Raw genomic sequence first — 22286 nt, 5'->3', positions numbered from 1 at the left:
AATTTCAGAATGCTGGGGACAAACGTAAGATCCTACAAGGATCCAGAGAGAGGGGGAAAAAAAATCACACAGAGAATGGCAAAAGATTTTAAAAGCAAGGTTAGAAGCCAAAAGCTAATGGAGCTTATCTTCAAAATTCTAAAGAAAAAAAGTTTTGAACCTAGAATTCTAATATCCAGCCAACCTACCAATCAAATAAAGATGTGGAATAAGAAATTTTTTGACATGCAAGGTTTCAAAAAATTTACATCCTATGCATCCTTTCTCAGGAAGCTACTAAAATATGAGGACTTAAACCAAGAAAGAAAAAGAAAACGGGATCCAACGTAACTAGGCATTCAATGTAAAAAAGAGGTCATGTGAATCCCTGGAATGATGGTGAATGGAAATTTCAAGGTAATATAGTGTGTGTGTGTACGTGTGTGTGTGTGTGTGTACGTGTCAAGCCTAGAATGTAACTTGTCCAGATTGGAGTGAGCCAAAAAATTTCAGATGTCCTCAAAAAGATAAAATTGATGTAACACCTGACATGTTTGGACACATTGAGAGATTTATACAATACCCTCTCATTTTTTTTTTTTTTTTGCGGTACGCGGGCCTCTCACTGCTGTGGCTTCTCCCGTCGCGGAGCACAGGCTCTGGACGCGCAGGCTCAGAGGCCATGGCTCACAGGCCCAGCTGCTCTGCGGCATGTGGGATCCTCCCGGACCGGGGCACGAACCCGCATTGCCTGCATTGGCAGGCGGACTCTCAACAAATGCGCCACCAGGGAAGCCCTACCCTCTCATTTTTGATATTTCATCTTGGCATATAATGGTGAGTGATTTCTTTATGCATCACTGACTTTCCTACAAGGAAGCTTATAGACTATGAGAAGGATCTTATGGTACCATGGGGTCACAGTTACTGCTTCAACCAACATTATTTACAAAGAAACTGAAATGACAGAGAATCAGTCCCACCTTTATTATGGTTAACTCTGCAGAGTTTCTTGGCGTCACCCAGAATAATTTGTAGTCTTCACATATCAGGTATTGTTGTTTAATGCAATAATCCTCATTATCTGTTGAGAAGGTTTGATTCCATTTCAAAATCACTGTGAATATATATAGCCCCCTAGCTTTTACTTCCTGGCTTAAGGGCTAAAGGCACTCACTTTATATTTGCCAGTTAGTAGCATCTAGAATACTTTTCAAAATCATTTGTTAAAAACTGAAAGACGGGATAAAAAAATTGAAAGAGGGGAAGACAGAATTCCATTGTTACTGGGACATGAACTTATCAATGTGTCAACTCCTATAATGTTGTTTCTTACATTCTAGAAATATTGACTGTACTTAAACATCAAATTCAAGTACAAATAATCACTTATTTGTATACTGTCATACACAAAAGGACATGCATCCAACGATACTTACCTAATTCAATTTCCTTCTCTATTTCTAAATTAGGCATTGGTTTATCTTCTACAAAAAACTCTGTAGAGGTACTCAGCTCTGGTAGGGATTTTAGCAGCTGTCTGCGATACTGTGAACACCAGGGTGACTGAGTAGGGCTGTCTGCGGGAAAAAAAATGTTCAAAAAAAATTATTCCAAAACTTAAAATGGGTATTATAACAGAGGAGGGGGAAAAAAACCCCATGATTGCATGATCAATACTGCTAACCTAACAAGACTCATCTATCCCAGGTCTTTATGATACCGAATTCAGTTAGTACTCACTTATTCTAGAGATTTCACAATTTATGGCAACTTTTCTAGAGAAGAAATACTTATACCTCAGTTTGCTCTGATAAGTAAGTGTTCACTGGACATGGATATAGATATTTGTTTACAAATGGTATATATGAACCTACCTGTAGTCTCACTAGTGAGCTCCAGTTTCTCAGGAATTTGAAGACATTTGATGGAGGAGGTGCTTGTAACTGAGGCAGAAGATCCAGAGAACCCAGAGGAGTGTGTGGCTTCACCGCTGTCTTCAATAATTGGGCTGAAAGAACCACAGATGAGTCAATCCTCAAGGGGGTAATTTATATCAACTTATCTTTATTATACTTTTATTTGCTATTCAATAGCCTCAATTTTAAAGTCCATTATTTTCCTGAAAGAAAAAAAGATTCATAATCAGAATCTAGGTAACTTTATCTACTCTCATTGAAAATCAATGCCAAGCATTAAATTTATGTTTTATTAACCTAATCTATAGGAAATGCCTTCTTCTACGTCTATTCTAAACTGACTGAGAAAAACTAAGACACTAACTTCCTTCCTCTTTATCCTTTCTTTGGACTTTTTAACTCTTCAATAAGCAAAGGTCAAGAAAGAAAAAGCGAAATTATTCAAGGTGAATACATGCTAGAAAATGTGAAAAAAGTTTGAAAATACAGTTTTAAAAGTACAAAATGGCAAATTAAAGAATATTCCTGGGCTTCCCTGGTGGCACAGTGGTTAAGAATCCGCCTGCCAATGCAGGGGACACGGGTTTGAACCCTGGTCCGGGAAGATCCCACATGCCGTGGAGCAACTAAGTCTGTGTGCCACAACTACTGAGCCTGCGCTCTAGAGCCCGCAAGCCACAACTACTGAGCCCACGTGCCACAACTACTGAAGCCCGTCCTGGAGCCCATGCTCCGCAACAAGAGAAGCCACTGCAATAAGAAGCCACGCACCACAATGAAGAGTACCCCCACTCGCCACAACTAGAGAAAGCCCGCACACAGCAATGAAGACCCAAGGCAGCCAAAAATAAATAAATAAAATAAAATTTATAAAAAAGCAGCTTGCTCCTTAAAAAAAAAAAAAACTATTCCTAAAACTGGAATAAGTTTGTTTAAATCAGGTGGCTTTTAAATATAGAGAGATCACAAGGCTTAGTCCCTGGCTCTCTATGCCATTCCCCCCCTCTTCTTTATTCATTTCCACCTCTCTATCAAAAGATATTTTAAATAACATGTCTCCAGTGGAGCCAACATGGCTACCAGGAGGATGAGAAATTCGTGTCTCCTCACAACTAGGGCACCTACCAGGCACTGGTGGGGGACCACAGACATCTCAGGGGATGGGAGGAACCCCCAGCCACCGGGTAGGACGTGAGGTGTGGGGGGAGTGAAGGAGGAAGAGAAGTGGAGGGGGACCGGACTGGCACCCCTGAGGGGCAGCTGGGGGAGGGTAAGGGATCCCACCCGAAAGGGGGAAACTGGGGAACCATTAGGAGGGCAGAGGATCAAAAGGGAGCATGGCCATGTTTCCACTGCCCACTTGGACCCCCAGGAACCTGCTGAGATCCTGGGCCTGATCCTCTCCCCACTGAGGCCCTCTCCAGACGCACGGGTCCTGAGGGAGTGGGAGGGAGGGAAGGGGGAGCAAAAGTAAAGGTTGGACTTCAGGGACCAACACCCCTGAGGGGTGTCTGGGGGAGGAGGAGTTCCTACACCCAGCAGGACCCACCCATGGTTAGGGGTCCAGTGGCCCAGTGGGGGGGCGGGTGCGGGAGACCCTGGCAGAGACCATGGGGGAGGGGCATGAAGAAACGGAAGGTAACACGGCCAGTGCCTTCCCTGTCCACTTAGGCACTGGGAAGCCTGTTGGGGTCCAGGGCCTAATCCTCTGCCCTCAGAGCCTCCCTCCTGCCCCGGAGAGCCCAAGCCCTGCCCCTACACCCTCACTCAGGGCCCTACCTCCAAACTCCCGAATGCCACACTCTAGAGGTCCTTCTTTCCACATGCTGCCTACCCGCTTCTGTGCAGGTCCTAAGCAGAGGCCCCGCCCCATGCTTGAACGTTGTCCCGCCTTGGCCCCACCCCATGCTCAAACGTCACCCCCATGCCCTAAACCTGCCCCACCCTAAACCCCACCCCCGCCTAAACTCCTCCCCCAGAGTCAAGGCTTTTTTTCTTTTCTTTTCTTCTCTTTTAGATTGGGTTCTGTTTTACCTTGTTGATTCACTGCTGTTGATTCTTTTGTATTTTTATTTTTCTTAATAAACCTTTTATTATTCTAATTTTATTTTATTTTTTACACTTTATTAGTGATCTCTCCTTTTGGCTTCTTTCCCACCCCACCCCCTTTTTCTCCTTTTTTTTCTGCTGCGGTTTTATTTTACCTTGTTGCAGTTGCTTCAATTAGTTTATTTTTCCTAATATATTTTATATCTTTCTAATTTTATTTTGTTTTTTATTCTTTGATATTGTACTGCTCCTTTTTTTCTTTCTTCCTTCCTTTTTTTTTTTTTCCTGCCACAAAGCTTGTGGGATCTTGGTTCCCAGGCTGGAAGTCGGGCCTGAGCTCCTGTGATGGGAGCTCCGAGTCCAAACAACTGGACTAACAGAGAACCTCAGACCCCAGGGAATATCAGTCGGAGTGAGGCCTCCTGGATGTCCTCATCTCAGCACCAACACCTGGATATATCCAACTGCCTGCAAACTCCAGTGCTGGACGCCTCAGGCCAAACGACCAGTAAGACAGGAATACAACACCACCCATCAAAAAAAGAAAAAGAAAAAGAAAAAGGACAAAAAAACTTGTTACAGATGAAGGAGCAAGGTAAAAACCTACAAGACCAAATTAATGAAGACAAAATAGGCAACCTACCGGAAAACGAATTCAGAATAATGATAGTAAAGATGATCCAAAACCTCAGCAACAGCATGGAGAAAATACAAGAAACATTTAACAAGGATCTAGAAGAACTAAAGAGCAAACAGTGATGAACAAGACAATTACTGAAATTAAAAATACTCTAGAAGGAATCAATAACAGAATAACTGAGACAGAAGAATGGATAAGTGAGCTGGAAGATAAAATGGTGGAAATAACTACCAGGGAGCAGAATAAAGAAAAAAGAATGGGGCTTCCCTGGTGGCGCAGTGGGTGAGAGTCCACCTGCCGATGCAGGGGATGTGGGTTCATGCCCCGGTCCGGGAAGATCCCACATGCCGCGGAGCGGCTGGGTCCGTGAGCCATGGCCGCTGAGCCTGCGCGTCTGGAGCTTGTGCTCTGCAACGGAAGAGGCCACAACAGTGAGAGGCCCTCGTACCAAAAAAAAAAAAAAAAAGAAAAAAGAATGAAAGAATTGAGGACACTCTCAGAGACTCTGGGACAACATTAAACACACCAACATTCGAATTATAGGGGTCCCAGAAAAAGAAGAGGAAAAGATAGGGTCTGAGAAAATATTTGAAGAGATTATAGTTGAAAACTTCCCTATCATGGGAAAGGAAATAGGCAATCAAGTCCAGGAAGCACAGAGAGTACCATACAGGATAAACCCAAAGAGAAACACGCTGAGACATATATTAATCAAACTATCAAAAATTAAATAAAAAGAAAAAATACTGAAAGCAGCAAGGGAAAAGCAACAAATAACATATAAAGGAATCCCCATAGGTTAACAGCTGATTTTTCAGCAGAAACTCTGCAAGCCAGAAGCGAGTGGCAGGATATATTTAAAGTGATGAAAGGGAAAAACCTACAGCCAAGGTTACTCTACCCAGCAAGGACCTCATTCAGATTTGACAGAGAAGTTAAAACATTTACAAACAAGCAAAAGTTAAGAGAATTCAGCACCACCAAACCAGCTTTACAACAAATGCTAAAGGAACTTCTCTAGGCAGGAAACGCAAGAGAAGGAAAAGACCTACAATAACAAACCCAACAATTAAGAAAATGGTAATAGGAAGATACATATCGATAATTACCTTAAATGTAAATGGGTTAAATGCTCCAACCAAAAGACACAGACTGGCTGAATGGATACAAAAACAAGACCCGTACATATGCTGCCTACAAGAGACCCACTTCAGACTTAGGGACTCATACAGACTGAAAGTGAGGGGATGGAAAAAGATATTCCATGCAAATGGAAATCTAAAGAAAGCTGGAGTAGCAATTTTCATATCAGACAAAATAGACTTTAAAATAAAGACTATTACAAGAGACAAAGAAGGACACTACATAATGATCAAGGGATCAATCTAAGAAACTATAACAATTGTAAATATTTATGCACCCAACATAGGAGCACCTCAATACAGAAGGCAAATGCTAACAGCCATAAAAGGGGAAATCGACAGTAACACAATAGTAGGGGACATTAACACCCCACTTTCACCCATGAACAGATCATCCAAAATGAAAATAAATAAGGAAACAGAAGCTTTAAATGACACATTAAACAAGATGGACTTAATTGATATTTATAGGACATGCCATCCAAAAATAACAGAATACACTTTCTTCTCAAGTGCTCATGGAACATTCTCCAGGATAGACTATATCCTGGGTCACAAATCAAGCCTTGGTAAATTTAAGAAAACTGAAATCAATATCAAGTATCTTTTCCGACCACAACGCTATGAGACTAGATATCAATTACAGGAAAAAAAATGTAAAAAATACAAACACATGGAGGCTAAACAATATGCTACTAAAAACCAAGAGATCACTGAAGAAATCAAAGAGGAAATCAAAAAATACCTAGAAACACAAGACAATGAAAAGAAGATGACCCAAAACCTATGGGATGCAACAAAAGCAGTTCTAAGAGGGAAATTTAAAGCAATACAATCCTACCTCAAGAAACAAGAAAAATCTCAAATAAACAACCTAATCTTGCACCTAAAGCAATTAGAGAAAGAAGAGCCAAAAAACCACAAAGTTAGCAGAAGGAAAGAAATCATAAAGACCAGATCAGAAATAAATGAAAAAGAAATGAAAGAAACAATAGGAAAGATTAATAAAACTAAAAGCTGGTTCTTTGAGAAGATAAACAAAATCGATAAACCATTAGCCAGACTCATCAAGAAAAAAAGGGAGAAGACTCAAATCAATAGAATTAAAAATGAAAAAGAAGTAACAACTGACACTGCAGAAATACAAAGGATCATGAGAGATTACTACAAGCAACTATATGCCAATAAAATGGACAACCTGGAAGAAATGGACAAATTCTTAGAAAAGCACAACCTTCCGAGACTGAGCCAGGAAGAAATAGGAAATATAAACAGACCAATCACAAGCACTGAAATTGAAACTGTGATTTAAAATCTTCCAACAAACAAAAGCCCAGGACCAGATGGCTTCACAGGCGAATTCTATCAAACATTTAGAGAAGAGCTAACACCTATCCTTCTCAAACTCTTCCAAAATATAGCAGAGGGAGGAACACTCCCAAACTCATTCTATGAGGCCACCAGCACCCTGATACCAAAATCAGACAAAGATGTCACAAAAAATGAAAATTACAGGCCAATATCTCTGATGAACATAGATGCAACATCCTCAACAAAATACTAGCAAACAGAATCCAACAGCACATTAGAAGGATCATACACCATGGTCAAGTGGGGTTTATCCCAGGAACGCAAGGATTCTTCAATATACACAAATCAATCAATGTGATACACCATATTAACAAATTGAAGGAGAAAAACCATATGATCATCTCAACAGATGCAGAAAAAGCTTTTGACAAAATTCAACACCCACTTATGATAAAAACTCTCCAGAAAGTAGGCACAGAGGGAACCTACCTCTACACAAAAGGCCATATATGACAAACCCACAGCCAACATCGTCCTCAATGGTGAAAAACTGAAACCATTTCCACTAAGATCAGGAACAAGACAAGGCTGCCCACTCTCACCACTATTATTCAACATAGTTTTGGAAGTTTTAGCCACAGCAATCAGAGAAGACCAAGAAATAACAGGAATCCAAATGGGAAAAGAAGAAGTAAAACTGTCACTGTTTGCAGATGACATGATACTATACATAGAGAATCCTAAAGATGCTACCAGAAAACGACTAGAGCTAATCAATGAATTTGGTGGAGTAGCATGATACAAAATTAATGCACTGAAATCTCTTGCATTCCTATACACTAATGATGAAAAATCTGAAAGAGAAATTAAGGAAACACTCCTATTTACTACTGCAACAAAAAGAATAAAATACCTAGGAATAAACCTACCTAAGGAGACAAAGACCTGTATGCAGAAAACTATAAGACACTGATGAAAGAAATTAAAGATGATACAAACAGATGGAGAGATACACTATGTTCTTGGATTGGAAGAATCAACTTTGTGAAAATGACTATACTACCCAAAGCAATCTACAGATTCAATGTAATCCCTATCAAACTACCAATGGCATTTTTCACAGAACTAGAACAAAAAATTTCACAATTTGTACAGAAACACAAAAGACCCCAAATAGCCAAAACAATCTTGCAAAAGAAAAACAGAGCTGGAGGAATCAGGCTCCCTGACTTCAGACTATACTACAAAGCTACAGTAATCAAGACAGTATGGTACTGGCACAAAAACAGAAATATAGATCAATGGAACAGGATAGAAAGCCCAGAGATAAACCCATGCACACATGGTCACCTTATCTTTGCTTTGGGTAGTATAGTCATTTTCACAAAGTTGATTCTTCCAATCCAAGAACGTAGGAGGCAGGAATGTAGAATGGAGAAAAGACAGCCTCTTTAATAAGTGGTGCTGGGAAAACTGGACAGCTACATGTAAAAGAATGAAATTAGAATACTCCCTAACACCATACAGAAAAATAAACTCAAAATGGATTAAAGACCTAAATGTAAGGCCAGATACTATAAAACTCACAGAGGAAAACATAGGCAGAACACTCTATGACATAAATCACAGCAAGATCCTTTTTGACCCACCTCCTAGAGAAATGGAAATAAAAACAAAAATAAACAAATGGGACCTAATGAAACTTAAAAGCTTTTGTACAGCAAAGGAAACCATAAACAAGATGAAAAGACAACCCTCAGAACGGGAGAAAATATTTGCAAACAAAGCAACTGACAAAGGATTAATCTCCAAAATATATGAGCAGCTCATGTAGCTCAATATCAAAAACACAAACAACCCAATCCAAAGATGGGCAGAAGACCTAAACAGACATTTCTCCAAAGAAGATATACAGATTGCCAAAAAACACATGAAAGAATGCGCAACATCACTAATCATTAGAGAAATGCAAATCAAAACTACAGTGAGGTATCACCTCACACCAGTCAGAATGGCTATCATCAAAATACCTACAAACAATAAATGCTGGAGAGGGTGTGGAGAAAAGGGAACCCTCTTGCACTGTTGGTGTCAATGTAAATTGATACAGCCACTATGGAGAACAGTATGGAGCTTCCTTTAAAAGCTAAAGCTAAAACTAGAATTCCTATATGATCCAGCAATTCCACTACAGGGCATATACCCTGAGAAAACCATAATTCAAAAAGAGTCATGTACCACAATGTTCAATGAAGCACTATTTACAATAGCCAGGACATGGAAGCAACCTAAGTGTCCACTGACAGATGAATGGATAAAGAAGATGTGGCACATATATACAATGGAATATTACTCAGCCATAAAAAGAAATGAAACTGAGTTATTTGTAGTGAGGTGGATGGACTTAGAGTCTGTCATACAAAGTGATACAAGTCAGAAAGAGAAAAATAGATACTGTACGCTAACATATATATATGGAATCTAAAAAAAAAAAAAGGTTCTGATGAACCTAGGGGCAGCACACGAACAAAGTCACAGATGTGGAGAGTGGACTTGGGGACATGGAGAGGGGGAAGGGTGGGCTGGGACGAGGTGGGAGAGTAGCACTGACACGAATACACTACCAAATGTAAAATAGATAGCTAGTGGGAAGAAGCTTCATGGCACAGGGAGATCAGCTCAGTGCTTTGCGACCACCTGGAGCGGTGGGATGGGGAGGGTGGGAGGGAGACGCAAGAGGGAGGGGATATGGGGATATACGTGTGCATGTAGCTGAGTCACTTTGTTGTACAGCAGAAACTAACACAACACTGTAAAGCAATTATACTCCAATAAAGATGTTAAAGAAAACCAAAAACATGTCTCTAATTGCCTATTTGAAATTAGCATCAACCTACTCTACCATTATTTTAACCTCAATATTAAAGGAAAAATAAATGCCTCGTCTCTACCAATCAGGTACACTTTGCTGAGTTTTCTCAAAGATACCATATCCGGCAAAATTTACTTTTAACGCTTAGAATCAAATCAGATACTAAATCCCATTAACACTTTATCTGGAGGAGCCCAGCTGTCAGGTAAAGCACTTAGCACAGTACCCAGCAGGTAGTAAAAGCTTCATAATTGACTGCTATAACTGACAAGCACACACAGAATAAGAAAGCCCTCAAACAACCTGATTTGTACAACCTATAATCACTAGTCACCTCAGCTTCTTGATGCTGAGAGTTGGATTGTAGATAGTGCCACAAGCAGTTTGCTGGTCCTCAGAAGTCTTCACATCTAGGTCCTCTTCCTGCAACAGTCTCTCAGGATCAGAAGGGAGATCCTTCAAGGATATTATCTCATGAAAAGGAGTGGATGCAAAACGAGCTGCTCTAGCGAAGTCACAAGTGTCTTCTGGGTTAGGACAAATAGTTACATTCCTGAAACCTGTGATAATAGCATCCTCACTCAAGGGCTCAATTCCTGTAAATTCATCCTGAAAAACCACAAAAAACTTAGCTCAAACATTTCAGTGAGCATATGAATGGCCTATCTTTTTTAGTGAAAGAGATACATATTAGATAAGTGATTTTTAACACAGGGTGCAAAAGCATCATATTAGAATCTCTAGAGAAAGACAAATTTAAAAAGCACATCATTACATTTGAGGAAAAAGGTTTTGTATTATGAAAACAGCAAATTATATTTCATCAAAAATACACTGTGAGGATTCTCCATACAAAGGAAAAATACTGGACAATGTTTTTTTCCCAACCAATTTCACCTAGGAACTAGAGGACTAATGCTATTTTTCTTCTGGCTTTGGCCTAGAATATGTTCCAATAATCTGCTATCCTCCTAGCTTTTAAGTCTTTTTCTTTGACAAATGTTTAATTTCTATTTTATTTCTTAAAGGTAATTCATGATCATGGTAGAAAATATGGGAAAAAAAGTATAAAATAATGGAAAACATTTAAAATACGCCTTTGTTGCCATAAAAAAAATACACCTTTGTCTTTAAAAGTAATACAGGTATATAGTTTTAAAAAGTCAACTAGTTTAAAAGGATATATAGTGAAAAAGTCTCCTTTCCACACTTGATTCCCCCTGACGTCTCCACTCCAGTTACTACTCCCCAGAGGCAACTGCTATGACCATATACATCTGGTAGGATACATGCACAAGCATATTCTATGCATTTAAAAAAGAGGTTTTAAAACAAGTGAAATTATAGCATCTATGCTAGTCTATATTATTCCTTCTCATTATATTTTTTAGTATATTTTCTGTGCTATTAAAAATTCTTTAGAAACATGATGGTAACATTGTGGGTTTATCAGAAGTTGACCTAATGTTTTAGGTTATCCCCTGTTTTTCACTGTCATAAAACTATTTTAAATATTCTTGTAGATTTAAATCTTTAAGAATATGTTAACTTTCTTAGGAATAATTCATAAAAGTAGAACTATCAGGTCAAAAAGGTAATTGAACACTAAGTGTCTTTATACATACCGCCCTCAGAGGGATTGTACCATTTTATACATTTACCTGAAGTACACAAAAGTGCCTATTTCATTTAACCCTTATAGATACTAGATATTAATTTTCTAAATCATTACCAATATGATATATACTCTGAATTTCTGACTCAACATTATTTAGTAGAGGTGAGACACATCTAGAAGAAACAATAAGTGAAACTAAAAAATTGTAAGATTAGAGTAAAATAGATGTCTGCAGTCTAAGAATACATTTTATGCAAATTCTACTTATGGCCCTATTAGTTTAGACACTTTAAATTTTTTTTTTTGGTAGGGGAAAGAATCCTGGTAGGTACCTATTAACAAAATTCAAGTAACAGGTTTAGGACAAAAAAACTAGATTGAGACTTACCCCTTTAATAATTTAGTCCATCCTTGAACAGCTGAACCTAGAACCACTACCTCCAAATCTAGCCTATCCATCTATTCTCTGGTGGTATTCTCCAGAACACAGTATGTAAAACTTACTCTTCTACATCATTATCTTTTCATAGCAGTCAGTGGATTACCTATATTAGAATTACCTGGGAAACTATTTAAAACAAATAAAAATACATGCTTGGGTTTTATCCCTGGAAATTCCAATTCAGTATAGTTGGAATGGGGCCTGAGCACCTTTAGTCATAAATGGCTCCCGAGGTTCCTCTGGGTTGCTGGAAATTTTCTGTATCTTGACATGGGTGAAGACCGCACAGATATTCACATATATAAAAATTAATATTTGTGCAGTTTATGAATATAAAATATACCTCAATAAATAAGTAAACAAAAACATGTTTGAGTCATTCCCTAGGATGTGGAGAATATACTGTTTTAAATCAGTGTTTTAAATCACTGTAGCTACGATCATGTCTCCCCTTAAAAGTCTTCAGATTAAACATACTCAGTTCCCTTCAATCTCAAGACAAGTTTCCAGATGCTGGTTTAAGACTTCAATGAAATGTCACTGATAAAGTTTATTTACTTTGTCTTGAATATCTACACAGGGTCTTTTTTTATCCTAAGTATTATCATGTCACTAGTCCACAGTGATTAAAACAAAACATTACTACAAAAAAAAAAGGTTGGTTCACATAACTCTTTCATTGCCAATGTTTCATAAACATTTTATAAGATCCTTGGCTTTCAAGGCAGTGATTTTTCCCCCACTTTAAAAAACTGAGATATAATTAACATACCAAAAACTTCACCCTTTAAAAGTGTGCATTTCAGTGGTTTTTAGTATATTCATAGGGCTTTGCAACCATCACCATCTAACTCCAGAACATCTTCATCACCTCAAAAAGAAACACCATATCCATTTGTAGTCACTTTCCAACCCACTCTCTCCCTAATCCCCTGGAAATCCCTAATCTACTTTCTGTCTTTATGGATTTGCCTATTCTGGACATTTCACATAAATGGAATCATACGATATGTGTTCTTTTGTGTGTGGCTTCATTTTAGCAGTGTTTTCAAAGTTCATTCATGTTGTAAGATATATAAGTACTTCATTCCTTCTTATGGCTGAATAATATTCCATTGTATGGATACACGTTTTGTTTATCCATGCATCAGTTGACGAACACTGGGCTGTTTCCAGTTTTTGGCTATTATGAAAAATGCTGCTATGAACATTCATGTAAAGCTTTTTGTGTGAAGATATGTTTTAAATTCTTTTGGATATATACCTAGGAGGGAATTGCTGGATCATATGGTAACTCTATGTTCAACATTTTGAAGAACTGCCAAACTGTTTTCCAAAGAGGATGCATCATTTCACATTCTCACCAGCAAAGTATGAGGGTTCTAGTTACTTCCCATCCTCACCAACACTTGTTATTTTGTCTTTTTGATTATAGCCATCCTAGAGCATGTGTGCAACATTTCACTGTGGTTTTGATTTTCATTCTCTGATAACAGATGGTTTTGAGTGTCTTTTCATGTGCTTATTTCAAGCCAATAATATTCATTTTAACCCTAAACTTTTGTGAGAATTGAATGAAACTATCCACTAGTCCATTTATATAAACTTAGGGATATTGCTCCTTACACAAACATCTGGAGATACATCCTCATTTGAGGTGATGCTTTCTGAAGTTTTGAGAACTGCAAGGGGTCTTCGTTGGGCTAAAACCCGTGGGGGATCTGCAGAAGGACTGGAAAAAGACATATTTCATTCAGCAATTTTTCTCTTCACATAGATAACAGTAACCCCCTATTTCATCCTCATTTATAATAATAGAAAACTTTTCATTGTCAAAACAAAACAAAACCAAAAAACCCCTCAAACCTGATAGTCTTTTTTTCTGAAAGAAGAAATTCATCAAAAATGGAGAAAGGTACACTGGAACCTATAGAAAGAGAGACTAAATTTACACTCTTAAGAGTAAATGCCCTGCTCTTCAAGACAACTAGGTCAATTAACATTTTTGCTGTTTGAAAGCATAAAGACAATTTTGTTTATCTTTTATAATAAATAATTTCAAATATATAAAAGTAGACATCATTTAATAACAATTACCTAAACATGGATGATCTTGTGTCATCTTTATTTCCCACTACTACTCCCCCAAACCTAACCCAATTCTGGATTATTTTGAAGCAAATACAAAACACCGTATCATTGCATATGTAAATATTTTAGTACATATTTCTTAAAGAGATAGCCTCTTTTTAAAAAGTATAATCTCAAAACATGATCATATCTATAGAATTAACAATTTCTGTATTCAAATATCCAGTCAGAGGTTTCACATTTTACCAAAACTTTCTAGAAAGTTTGAATTAGGAATGCAAAGTAGATTCATACACTGTGACTAGTTGAAATGCCTCTTAAATTGCTTTTGTTTTATAGGGTTTTTGTTTTTGCTATTAATTTTTTATTTTAGAAACTGGGTTGTTTGCCCCATAATGCTGGATTTTTTGCCAATTATATTGTTTCACATGTTCTTCTATGCTTTGCATTTCCTATAAATTAATGGTTAGAATTAGAGGTTTAATCAGATTCTACTGAATTTTTTTTAACTACTTATAGATGGATATTCATGTTTCTACCACTTTTAACATGTTTCTGAAAAGACAACAAATTTGAATATAAAATAGCTTTAGTTTTAAGCTTTCCCCCTCATTCTTCCAAAAAACCACTTTCCACTCTTGGCTGCTGGGTACTACTGATATGCTTAGCTAGAGTACACTAACTAAAGTGGAAGATTATTTTGTAGTTAGTATAAATTTAAATTACATTTAAACCAAATATTTTAAAGCAATGAGTTATTTTATAAAAATATTCTTTCAAATGTCTAACATATCTTGAATCACATGCTTATAACTGAATTCCATGATTCAAATATAACAGTACCTTAGTCCCTCTCTCTGCTTTCTTTCAAATCCTTTTACCACAATCAAGAAAAGTATTTACACTTATTACATAATGCCTTTGTATCGGTAAGTTCTTCATGAGATTGTCAAATAAAACTCACTTTTAGAATGAGGCTGTTCTTGCCAAATGTTTTCTGCAAGTGAAGTTTCCCTGTGAAGAAATTTGTTTTAAAACATGTGCTTAGTACCCACAGAAAGAATTATTTAATCCTTAAAAGTCCAAGAGGTCTTTTTATTAAATATAATCTTCTTCACTCTAAGATAAAGAAAATATTCTAGTACCATTAAACCAAATTCTTTAAGATAGAACCTTCAGTCATTAAAATTGTCATAGAATTATATTTGATAACAGATGTTAAGTTACATTAACAGTATAAGCAGATTACAAAATGGTAAGCTTTCATTTTTATAAAACAAAACCAAAACAAATAAGAATATACCAATGTTAATACTAGTCATCTCTTGGTAGTAGAAATGGGTGGTATTATCATTTAAAAAATTATTTGGTTGTTTTTATAAGAAACATGTATTTTTTTTAATGGAAAAAAGCCAGCACCCAGACCTCCCTCATCAGCATCAAAGCTTATGTTGTGACAAAGACTTGGAAAAATCATGTCTCAATACTATAAAAGTTAAGGAGACTTCAAGTCACTAGAGAGTCAAAGGTCAGTTCTAGATGCCCTCCTATAAGCACCATCCCTCCCACCAATGTCGTCCTACCTGGCACAAGAGTTTACTGGGCAAACAGAATTGCATAGAGCCATTCCTCGTATTTCCTGAGACTCTGAAACAATTCGCAGTTCAGCTGTCTCCTTTGTAGACATCTTCTCTTCTTGCTATTTGCATTAAATAAACATCATCAATGTGTCCCTCCTATATAGAAAATGCTACCTATTCTCAAGTTTTAGTGCCAAAATTAACTTTACTATACTCTTCCCCTAGACATATATTAACCATATAAAATGTCTGTACCACAAAAGTTCTTCCCAATAATTTATGTTCCCAGTATAAACTGGTACTGTTGTACTCAACTGAGTAGTGGCATGGAAATACACACTAAATTTCTTTAGCTAATCTCATTTTAATGGAACATAACTAGAATAAAAATCTAAAGTAAGAAGTAACAGAATAGTGATTTAGAGTATAACTAAGAAGTCAATAGTCAGTAAATTGCATCACTTATATGCCACAAATTCCATTTGAAGTCACCTGTTAAAATTACTTTCCTGCTCAACTTTACTGATACTAATAGCAAAGAAACTATCAGAAACTGAGTGGGTCTGACAGGACTTTTTACTTTCTATATTTTTATATTGTTTAAATTTGTTTCAATAAGCATTAGTTGTATGTATTGAAAAAGAGAATGACCTGATCACTTGCTCTTTCTTGCTGAGTAGTTTGGATTTCTTTTAGCTTCTTCTCCATCTCTTCAATCTGCTTCTGCATTTCTGCTCTCTTCTCTGCACTGGTCAGTAGCTCAGCTAGAAACAGTGAAGTTGGCTGAGGCATTACTCCTCATAGCAATTTATCCTGTCGAAAACTGTCTTTGGGGCTCATGTCCTCAACGTATGTTAATATTACAGATGAGAATGATACAAATGGAGCAAAGCCCTCAACTTGAGGTCTAGGTCTCTATTATTATTTTTTTTTTTTTTTTGCGGTACACGGGCCTCTCACTGTTGTGGCCTCTCCCGTTGTGGAGCACAGGCTCTGGATGCGCAGGCTCAGCGGCCATGGCTCACGGGCCCAGCCGCTCTGTGGCATGTGGGATCTTCCCGCACCAGGGCACGAACCCGTGTCCCCTGCATCGGCAGGCGGACTCTCAACCACTGCGCCACCAGGGAAGCCCCAAGGTCTCTATTATTTATTCAGTCAATAAAAAATAGAATATCTATTATGTGCCAAGCACAACTTTAAGAATTTAGGTTTTAGTGGTACATAATACAAAGTCCTTGGTCATGTGATGCTAACGTTCAATTTGGGACAAACACAGAAATTAACAAGAAAAATCAGTTTTAAAAATCAGTTTAAAATCAGTTTTAAAACTAAATAGGTGATGTGAGAATGTGTCACTGGGTAGGGGGATGGAGGTCAGGGGCTACTTAAGACCAGAGATCAGGGAAGATCATCTAAGAAAGTTACATTAGAAAGCTGTAACCTGGATGACAAGGGGCCAGTCATATAAAGATCTGGGGAAAGATTTTAGGCCAAAGGACTAGCTGGCACAAAGGCCCTAATGCAGGAACAAGATTATTGTGTTCAAGGATCCAAAAGAAGGCCAACATGGTTGTAGCGCAGATAGAGGGAGCAAAGTAAAAGATGATGTTGGAGAGGTAGGCAACGGCCAAATCACGTAGGGGTAAAGACACTGTACTGCATTCTAAGACAATGAAAAAACACTGGAGCATTTTAAATAAAGGAGTGACATGATCTGACTTCTTTTTTTTTTTTTGTGGTACGCGGGCCTCTCACTGTTGTGGCCTCTCCCATTGCGGAGCACAGGCTCCGGACGCGCAGGCTCAACGGCCATGGCTCACGGGCCCAGCCGCTCCGCGGCATGTGGGATCTTCCTGGACCGGGGCACGAACCCGTGTCCCCTGCATCGGCAGGCGGACTCTCAACCACTGTGCCACCAGGGAAGCCCATGATCTCACTTTTTAAAAAAGATAATTTGCTGTGAATAAAATGGACTGTGTTAAGGCCAGAATGAGGGCAGAAAGTCTAATCGCAGTAGTCCAGCTAAAAGACTGTGGTTTCGATAGAGGTAATAATGGGAATGGTGATAAATAAAAGATTTATGAAATTTCTTGGTGGTAAAGTTGATAGGCTTATTCATTAGATGTGGGGGAATGGTAAAGAAAGAGGGATCAGAGATGACTTCTGGACTTTTTCTGGCTTGAACCAACTGCGTGCATGGGGATGCCTTTTATTGAGATAGGGAAGCCTGTGGTACATTTGCATATTGGGGTGTGGTTTGTGACAGAAATCACTAACTTTGTTTTTCTTTAAAGTATTTATTTGGCTGCACCAGGTCTTAGTTGCAGCATGTAGGATCTTCCTTGCGGCATGCGGGATCTTTTAGTTGAGGTATGTAGGATATTTAGTTGCGGCATGCAAACTCTTAGTTGCAGCACGTGGGATCTAGTTCCCTGACCAGAGATCGGACCAGGGCCCGCTGCATTGGGAGTGCAAAGTGTTAGTCACTGGACCACCAGGGAAGTCCCAGTAACTATTTTTGGTTAGGTTGAGTTTAAAATGTCTATTAGGATAGCCAATAGATGCAGGCAACTAAATGTGAGTCTGTGGTTCAGGTGAAATGTCAGGGATGGGGATATGAATTTGAGAGTCCATGGCTTGAAAACAGTATTTAATCTATTACCTAAAGATAGCTGTTGAAAGAAAAGATAATTGGGATACTTCAGAACTCTCCCCTGGGCCTCAGGAAGAGGTCCTGAATGAGAAGAACAGGAGTAAAGGAAACTGAATGGGAATACACATCAAGGAAGAAGCCAAGAGAAGCATTTCATATAGTATTTCATCAACTGTGCCAAATGAAGCCAAGAGGTCAATAAAGATCAGGACTGAGAAAGAGCCATAAGATTTGGCAAAAAGGAGGTTTCTGGTCACCGTGATCACTGGAATAGAAGGGATGCTTGAGGAAATAATAGGTAGCAAAAGATGATTACAATTCCCCCCAAATTTTGCTGTGAAAGAGAGTATAAAAACGGGGTAGTAGCTAGAGAAGAATATGAGGATAATGGAGATTTTTTCTTTTTCTTTTTTTTTAAAGAATGGGGACATTAGAGTATATATGTATAAATTAGTGAGAATGGTTTAGTAAAAAGGGAAAATACTGGAAGGGGAAGAAAAAAGGGCCACTCCTTTGATAAGAACAGAGAAACATTAATTTTTTTTAAAAATCTATTTATTTATTTATTTACTGGCCATGTTGGGTCTTCATTGCTGCCCACAGGCTTTCTCTAGTTGTGAGTGGGGCTACTCTTCGTTGGGGTGCACAGACTTCTCATTGCGGTGGCTTCTCTTGTTGCGAAGCATGGGCTCTAGGGGCGCAGGCTCAGTAGTTGTGGCACACGGGCTCAGCTGCTCCGTGGCATGTGGGATCTTCCCAGACCGGGGCTCGAACCCGTGTTCCCTGCATTGGCAGGCAGATTCTTAACCACTGCACCACCAGGGAAGCCCCAGGGAAACGTTAATTTTAACAGAAAGAATGAGTGTATAGGTACAGACTGCAGATATGGTAGATTTGGTGGAAGAAAATGGAGTTACCATTACATTCCTTCTATTTTCTCAATGAAACTAGAAACGAGATTATAGGTGAGGAGGGACAGGGATGCAGATTTGAAAATATGAAAGAAAATTAAATTAGTTGTTTAGCAGAAAGAAGAAATTCACCTACCAGGAAACTAGAATGATTGTTAGGCACTGGTAAATGCTCATTTGAGATTTGTGGTCAAGAATTTAAAATGACTGGACAGCTACATGTAAAAGAATGAAATTAGAACACTCTCTAACACTATACACAAAAATAAACTCAAAATGGATTAAAGACCTAAATGTAAGACTGGACCGTATAAAACTCTTAAGAGGAAAACATAGGAAGAACACTCTTTGACATAAATCACAGCAAGATCCTTTTTGACCCACTTCCTAGAGAAATGGAAATAAAAACAAAAATAAACAAATGGGACCTAAGGAAACTTAAAAGCTTTTGCACAGCAAAAGAAATCATAAGCAAGACGAAAAGACAACCCTTAGAATGGGAAAAAATATTTGCAAACGAAGCAATTGACAAAGGATTCATGTCCAAAATATATAAACAGCTCATGCAGCTCAATATCAAAAAAGCAAACAACCCAATCAAAAAATGGGTGGAAGACCTACATAGACATTTCTCCAAAGAAGACATACAGATGGCCAAGAGGCACATGAAAAGATGCTCAACATCACTAATTATTAGAGAAATGCAGATCAAAACTACAATGAAGTATCACTTCACACCGGTTAGAATGGGCATCATCAGAAAATCTACAAACAATAAATGCTGGAGAGGGTGTGGAGAAAAGGGAACCCTCCTGCACTGTTGGTGGGAATGTAAATTGATACAGCCACTATGGGGAACAGTATGGAGGTTCCTTAAAAAACTAAAAATAGAATTACCATATGACCCAGCAATCCCACTACTGGGCATATACCCAGAAAAAACCATAATTCAAAAAGACACACGCACCCCAATGTTCATTGCAGCACTATTTACAATAGTCAGGTGATGGAAGCAACCTAAATGTCCATCAACAGATGAATGGATAAAGAAGATGTGGTACAGGCTTCCCCGGTGGCATAGTGGTTAAGAATCCGCCTGCCAATGCAGGGGACACAGGTTCAAGTCCTGGTCCAGGAAGATCGCACATGCCACGGAGCAGCTAAGCCCATGTGCCACAGCTACTGAGCCTGTGCTCTAGAGCCTGCGAGCCACAACTACTGAGCCTGCATGTCACAACTATTGAAGCCCGTGTGCCTAGAGCCTGTGCTCCGCAACAAGAGAAGCCCGCGCACCACAACGAGAAGCCCGGGCACCACAACAAAGAGTAGCCCCTGCTCGTTGCAACTAGAGAAAGCCCGCGCACAGCAACGAAGACCCAATGCAGCCAAAAATAAATAAATTTATATATTAAAAAAAAAGATGTGGTATATATATACAATGGAATATTACTCAGCCATAAAAAGGAACGAAATTGGGTCATTTGTAGAGATATGGATGGAACTAGAGACTGTCATACAGAGTGAAGTAAGTCAGAAAGAGGAAAACAAATATGGTATATATTTGCATATATGTGGAATATATGTGCATATATTTCCACATACATGTGGAATCTGGGAAAATGGTACAGATGAACTGGTTTGCAAGGCAGAAATAGAGACACAGATGCAGGGAACAAACGTATGGCTACCAAGGGCAGAAAGTGTGGGGTGGGATGAACTGGGAGATTGGGATTGACATATATACACTAATATGTATAAAATAGATAACTAATGAGAACCTGCTGTATAGCACAGGGAACTCCACTTCGCTGTACAGTAGAAACCAATACAACATTGTAAAACAACTATACCCCCCCCCCACAAAAAAAAGAATTTAAAATGAGACCGATGCACACAGTTGCATTTTTCTCCAGCTACATTTAAACTATCAATACTTCGATGCAGGTACAGAGTGTGAGCAGAGAGCTGGATTTAAGCAGGGTTGAGGTTCTGCCAGGGGAACACAGTATAGTGGATGATGTAGGGAGTAGAAAGTAAGATATGAGCCAGGTGCTTAGTCAGTTAATGAGTGACAGGGAGTGACTAAAAAGTCTGAGGTGAGAACACTAAGGAGGCTGAAGAGGCAGAAAAAGAAAAATTGGAAGACATGAATCCAAAAGAAGCTTTTTGAAGGAGGATGGGGAATATGGTTTGGAAGTAGCAGTGGTAAGAAAGGATAACAGCCTTGTCTTTAGGCCCAACCTGTGGCTTCCTCATTTCTCATATCCCTACCTGAGAGTGAAAGTCTGCAACAATCTTTGAAGCTAATTTTCAGTATAAGAAGAAACCTCTTTCTTATAGGCATAAGGATTTATAAGAGTACAAACTAGATTCAGAGACAAGTTTAGGAAATGAGTATTAAAATATCCTCAAAGGTCAATACTTTTTTTTAACTACTCAAATCCCAACTAACCCTAGCTCAGGTCCTTCTTTGGCTAGTTGAGAATAAAATGTACTATTTTACCTGTATATACTTGGCATAGCTAGAGCCTTCCCTTTAGGAAGCAGTCGTTTTAATCTAAGTACCTAGTTCCTCCCAGCTCATATTTGGCTACTCTGCTAGCCTACTTCTTTGTTGTGGTGGTTCCCACTTTGAAAAGCTTTACACAACCAGCTCCTTGCTTTTTAACCATTCCCTGTCTCCTACCTAGACACGTAGATTCCATTTTTCAATGTATTATTTGAGCCCAGAGCACTTCTGTCAACCTTGGAAGGCACCAGTTGATGTAACAAATAGGGCAATTCCAAACGTACAGTCTGCTTTACAGACGTTTGCTTCTAACTTGTCACCTGGAACTCTGAAATATTTTTTTCTCAAACAAATTACAAGTGATGGTTAAGTTTCCCAGCTAGCCTTATGAATGCCACGTCTCCTTAAGTGAGCTGAGCTGCAATAGTAGGTTACTCTGGATGCCTGTGTTTAAAAAAAAAAAAAAATTTCTTCTTTCTTGGTATAGATCCTAGTCAAAATGTCTAAATGAATGAAATTTATTTCTGGACTCTCCCCTACCTCCCTTTCTGTACTCTCGCGCATCTTCTA

At 38.5% G+C, this 22286-nt stretch overlaps 1 protein-coding gene across 1 annotated transcript in view; it reads right to left on the bottom strand.

Annotated features, from left to right (window-relative positions):
* The window catches only part of BUB1B (BUB1 mitotic checkpoint serine/threonine kinase B), a 57570-nt gene that overhangs the window by 9323 nt on the left and 25961 nt on the right, over positions 1-22286 (bottom strand). Inside the window, exons 10-18 of the mRNA XM_060147060.1 lie at positions 16295-16407; positions 15647-15762; positions 15028-15077; positions 13839-13899; positions 13599-13704; positions 10247-10521; positions 1857-1990; positions 1419-1559; positions 963-1063 (exon numbers count right to left, since the gene is read on the bottom strand). Of these exons, the coding sequence (XP_060003043.1) occupies positions 963-1063; positions 1419-1559; positions 1857-1990; positions 10247-10521; positions 13599-13704; positions 13839-13899; positions 15028-15077; positions 15647-15762; positions 16295-16407 (1097 nt within the window). The remainder of the gene's footprint in view (positions 1-962; positions 1064-1418; positions 1560-1856; positions 1991-10246; positions 10522-13598; positions 13705-13838; positions 13900-15027; positions 15078-15646; positions 15763-16294; positions 16408-22286) is intronic.

The sequence above is a fragment of the Lagenorhynchus albirostris genome, chromosome 1 (genome assembly GCF_949774975.1).
Source record: "Lagenorhynchus albirostris chromosome 1, mLagAlb1.1, whole genome shotgun sequence".
Lineage (NCBI taxonomy): Eukaryota > Metazoa > Chordata > Mammalia > Artiodactyla > Delphinidae > Lagenorhynchus > Lagenorhynchus albirostris.
Note: the sequence above shows the minus strand (reverse complement) of the source record. Positions and strands in the feature narration are given on the sequence as shown.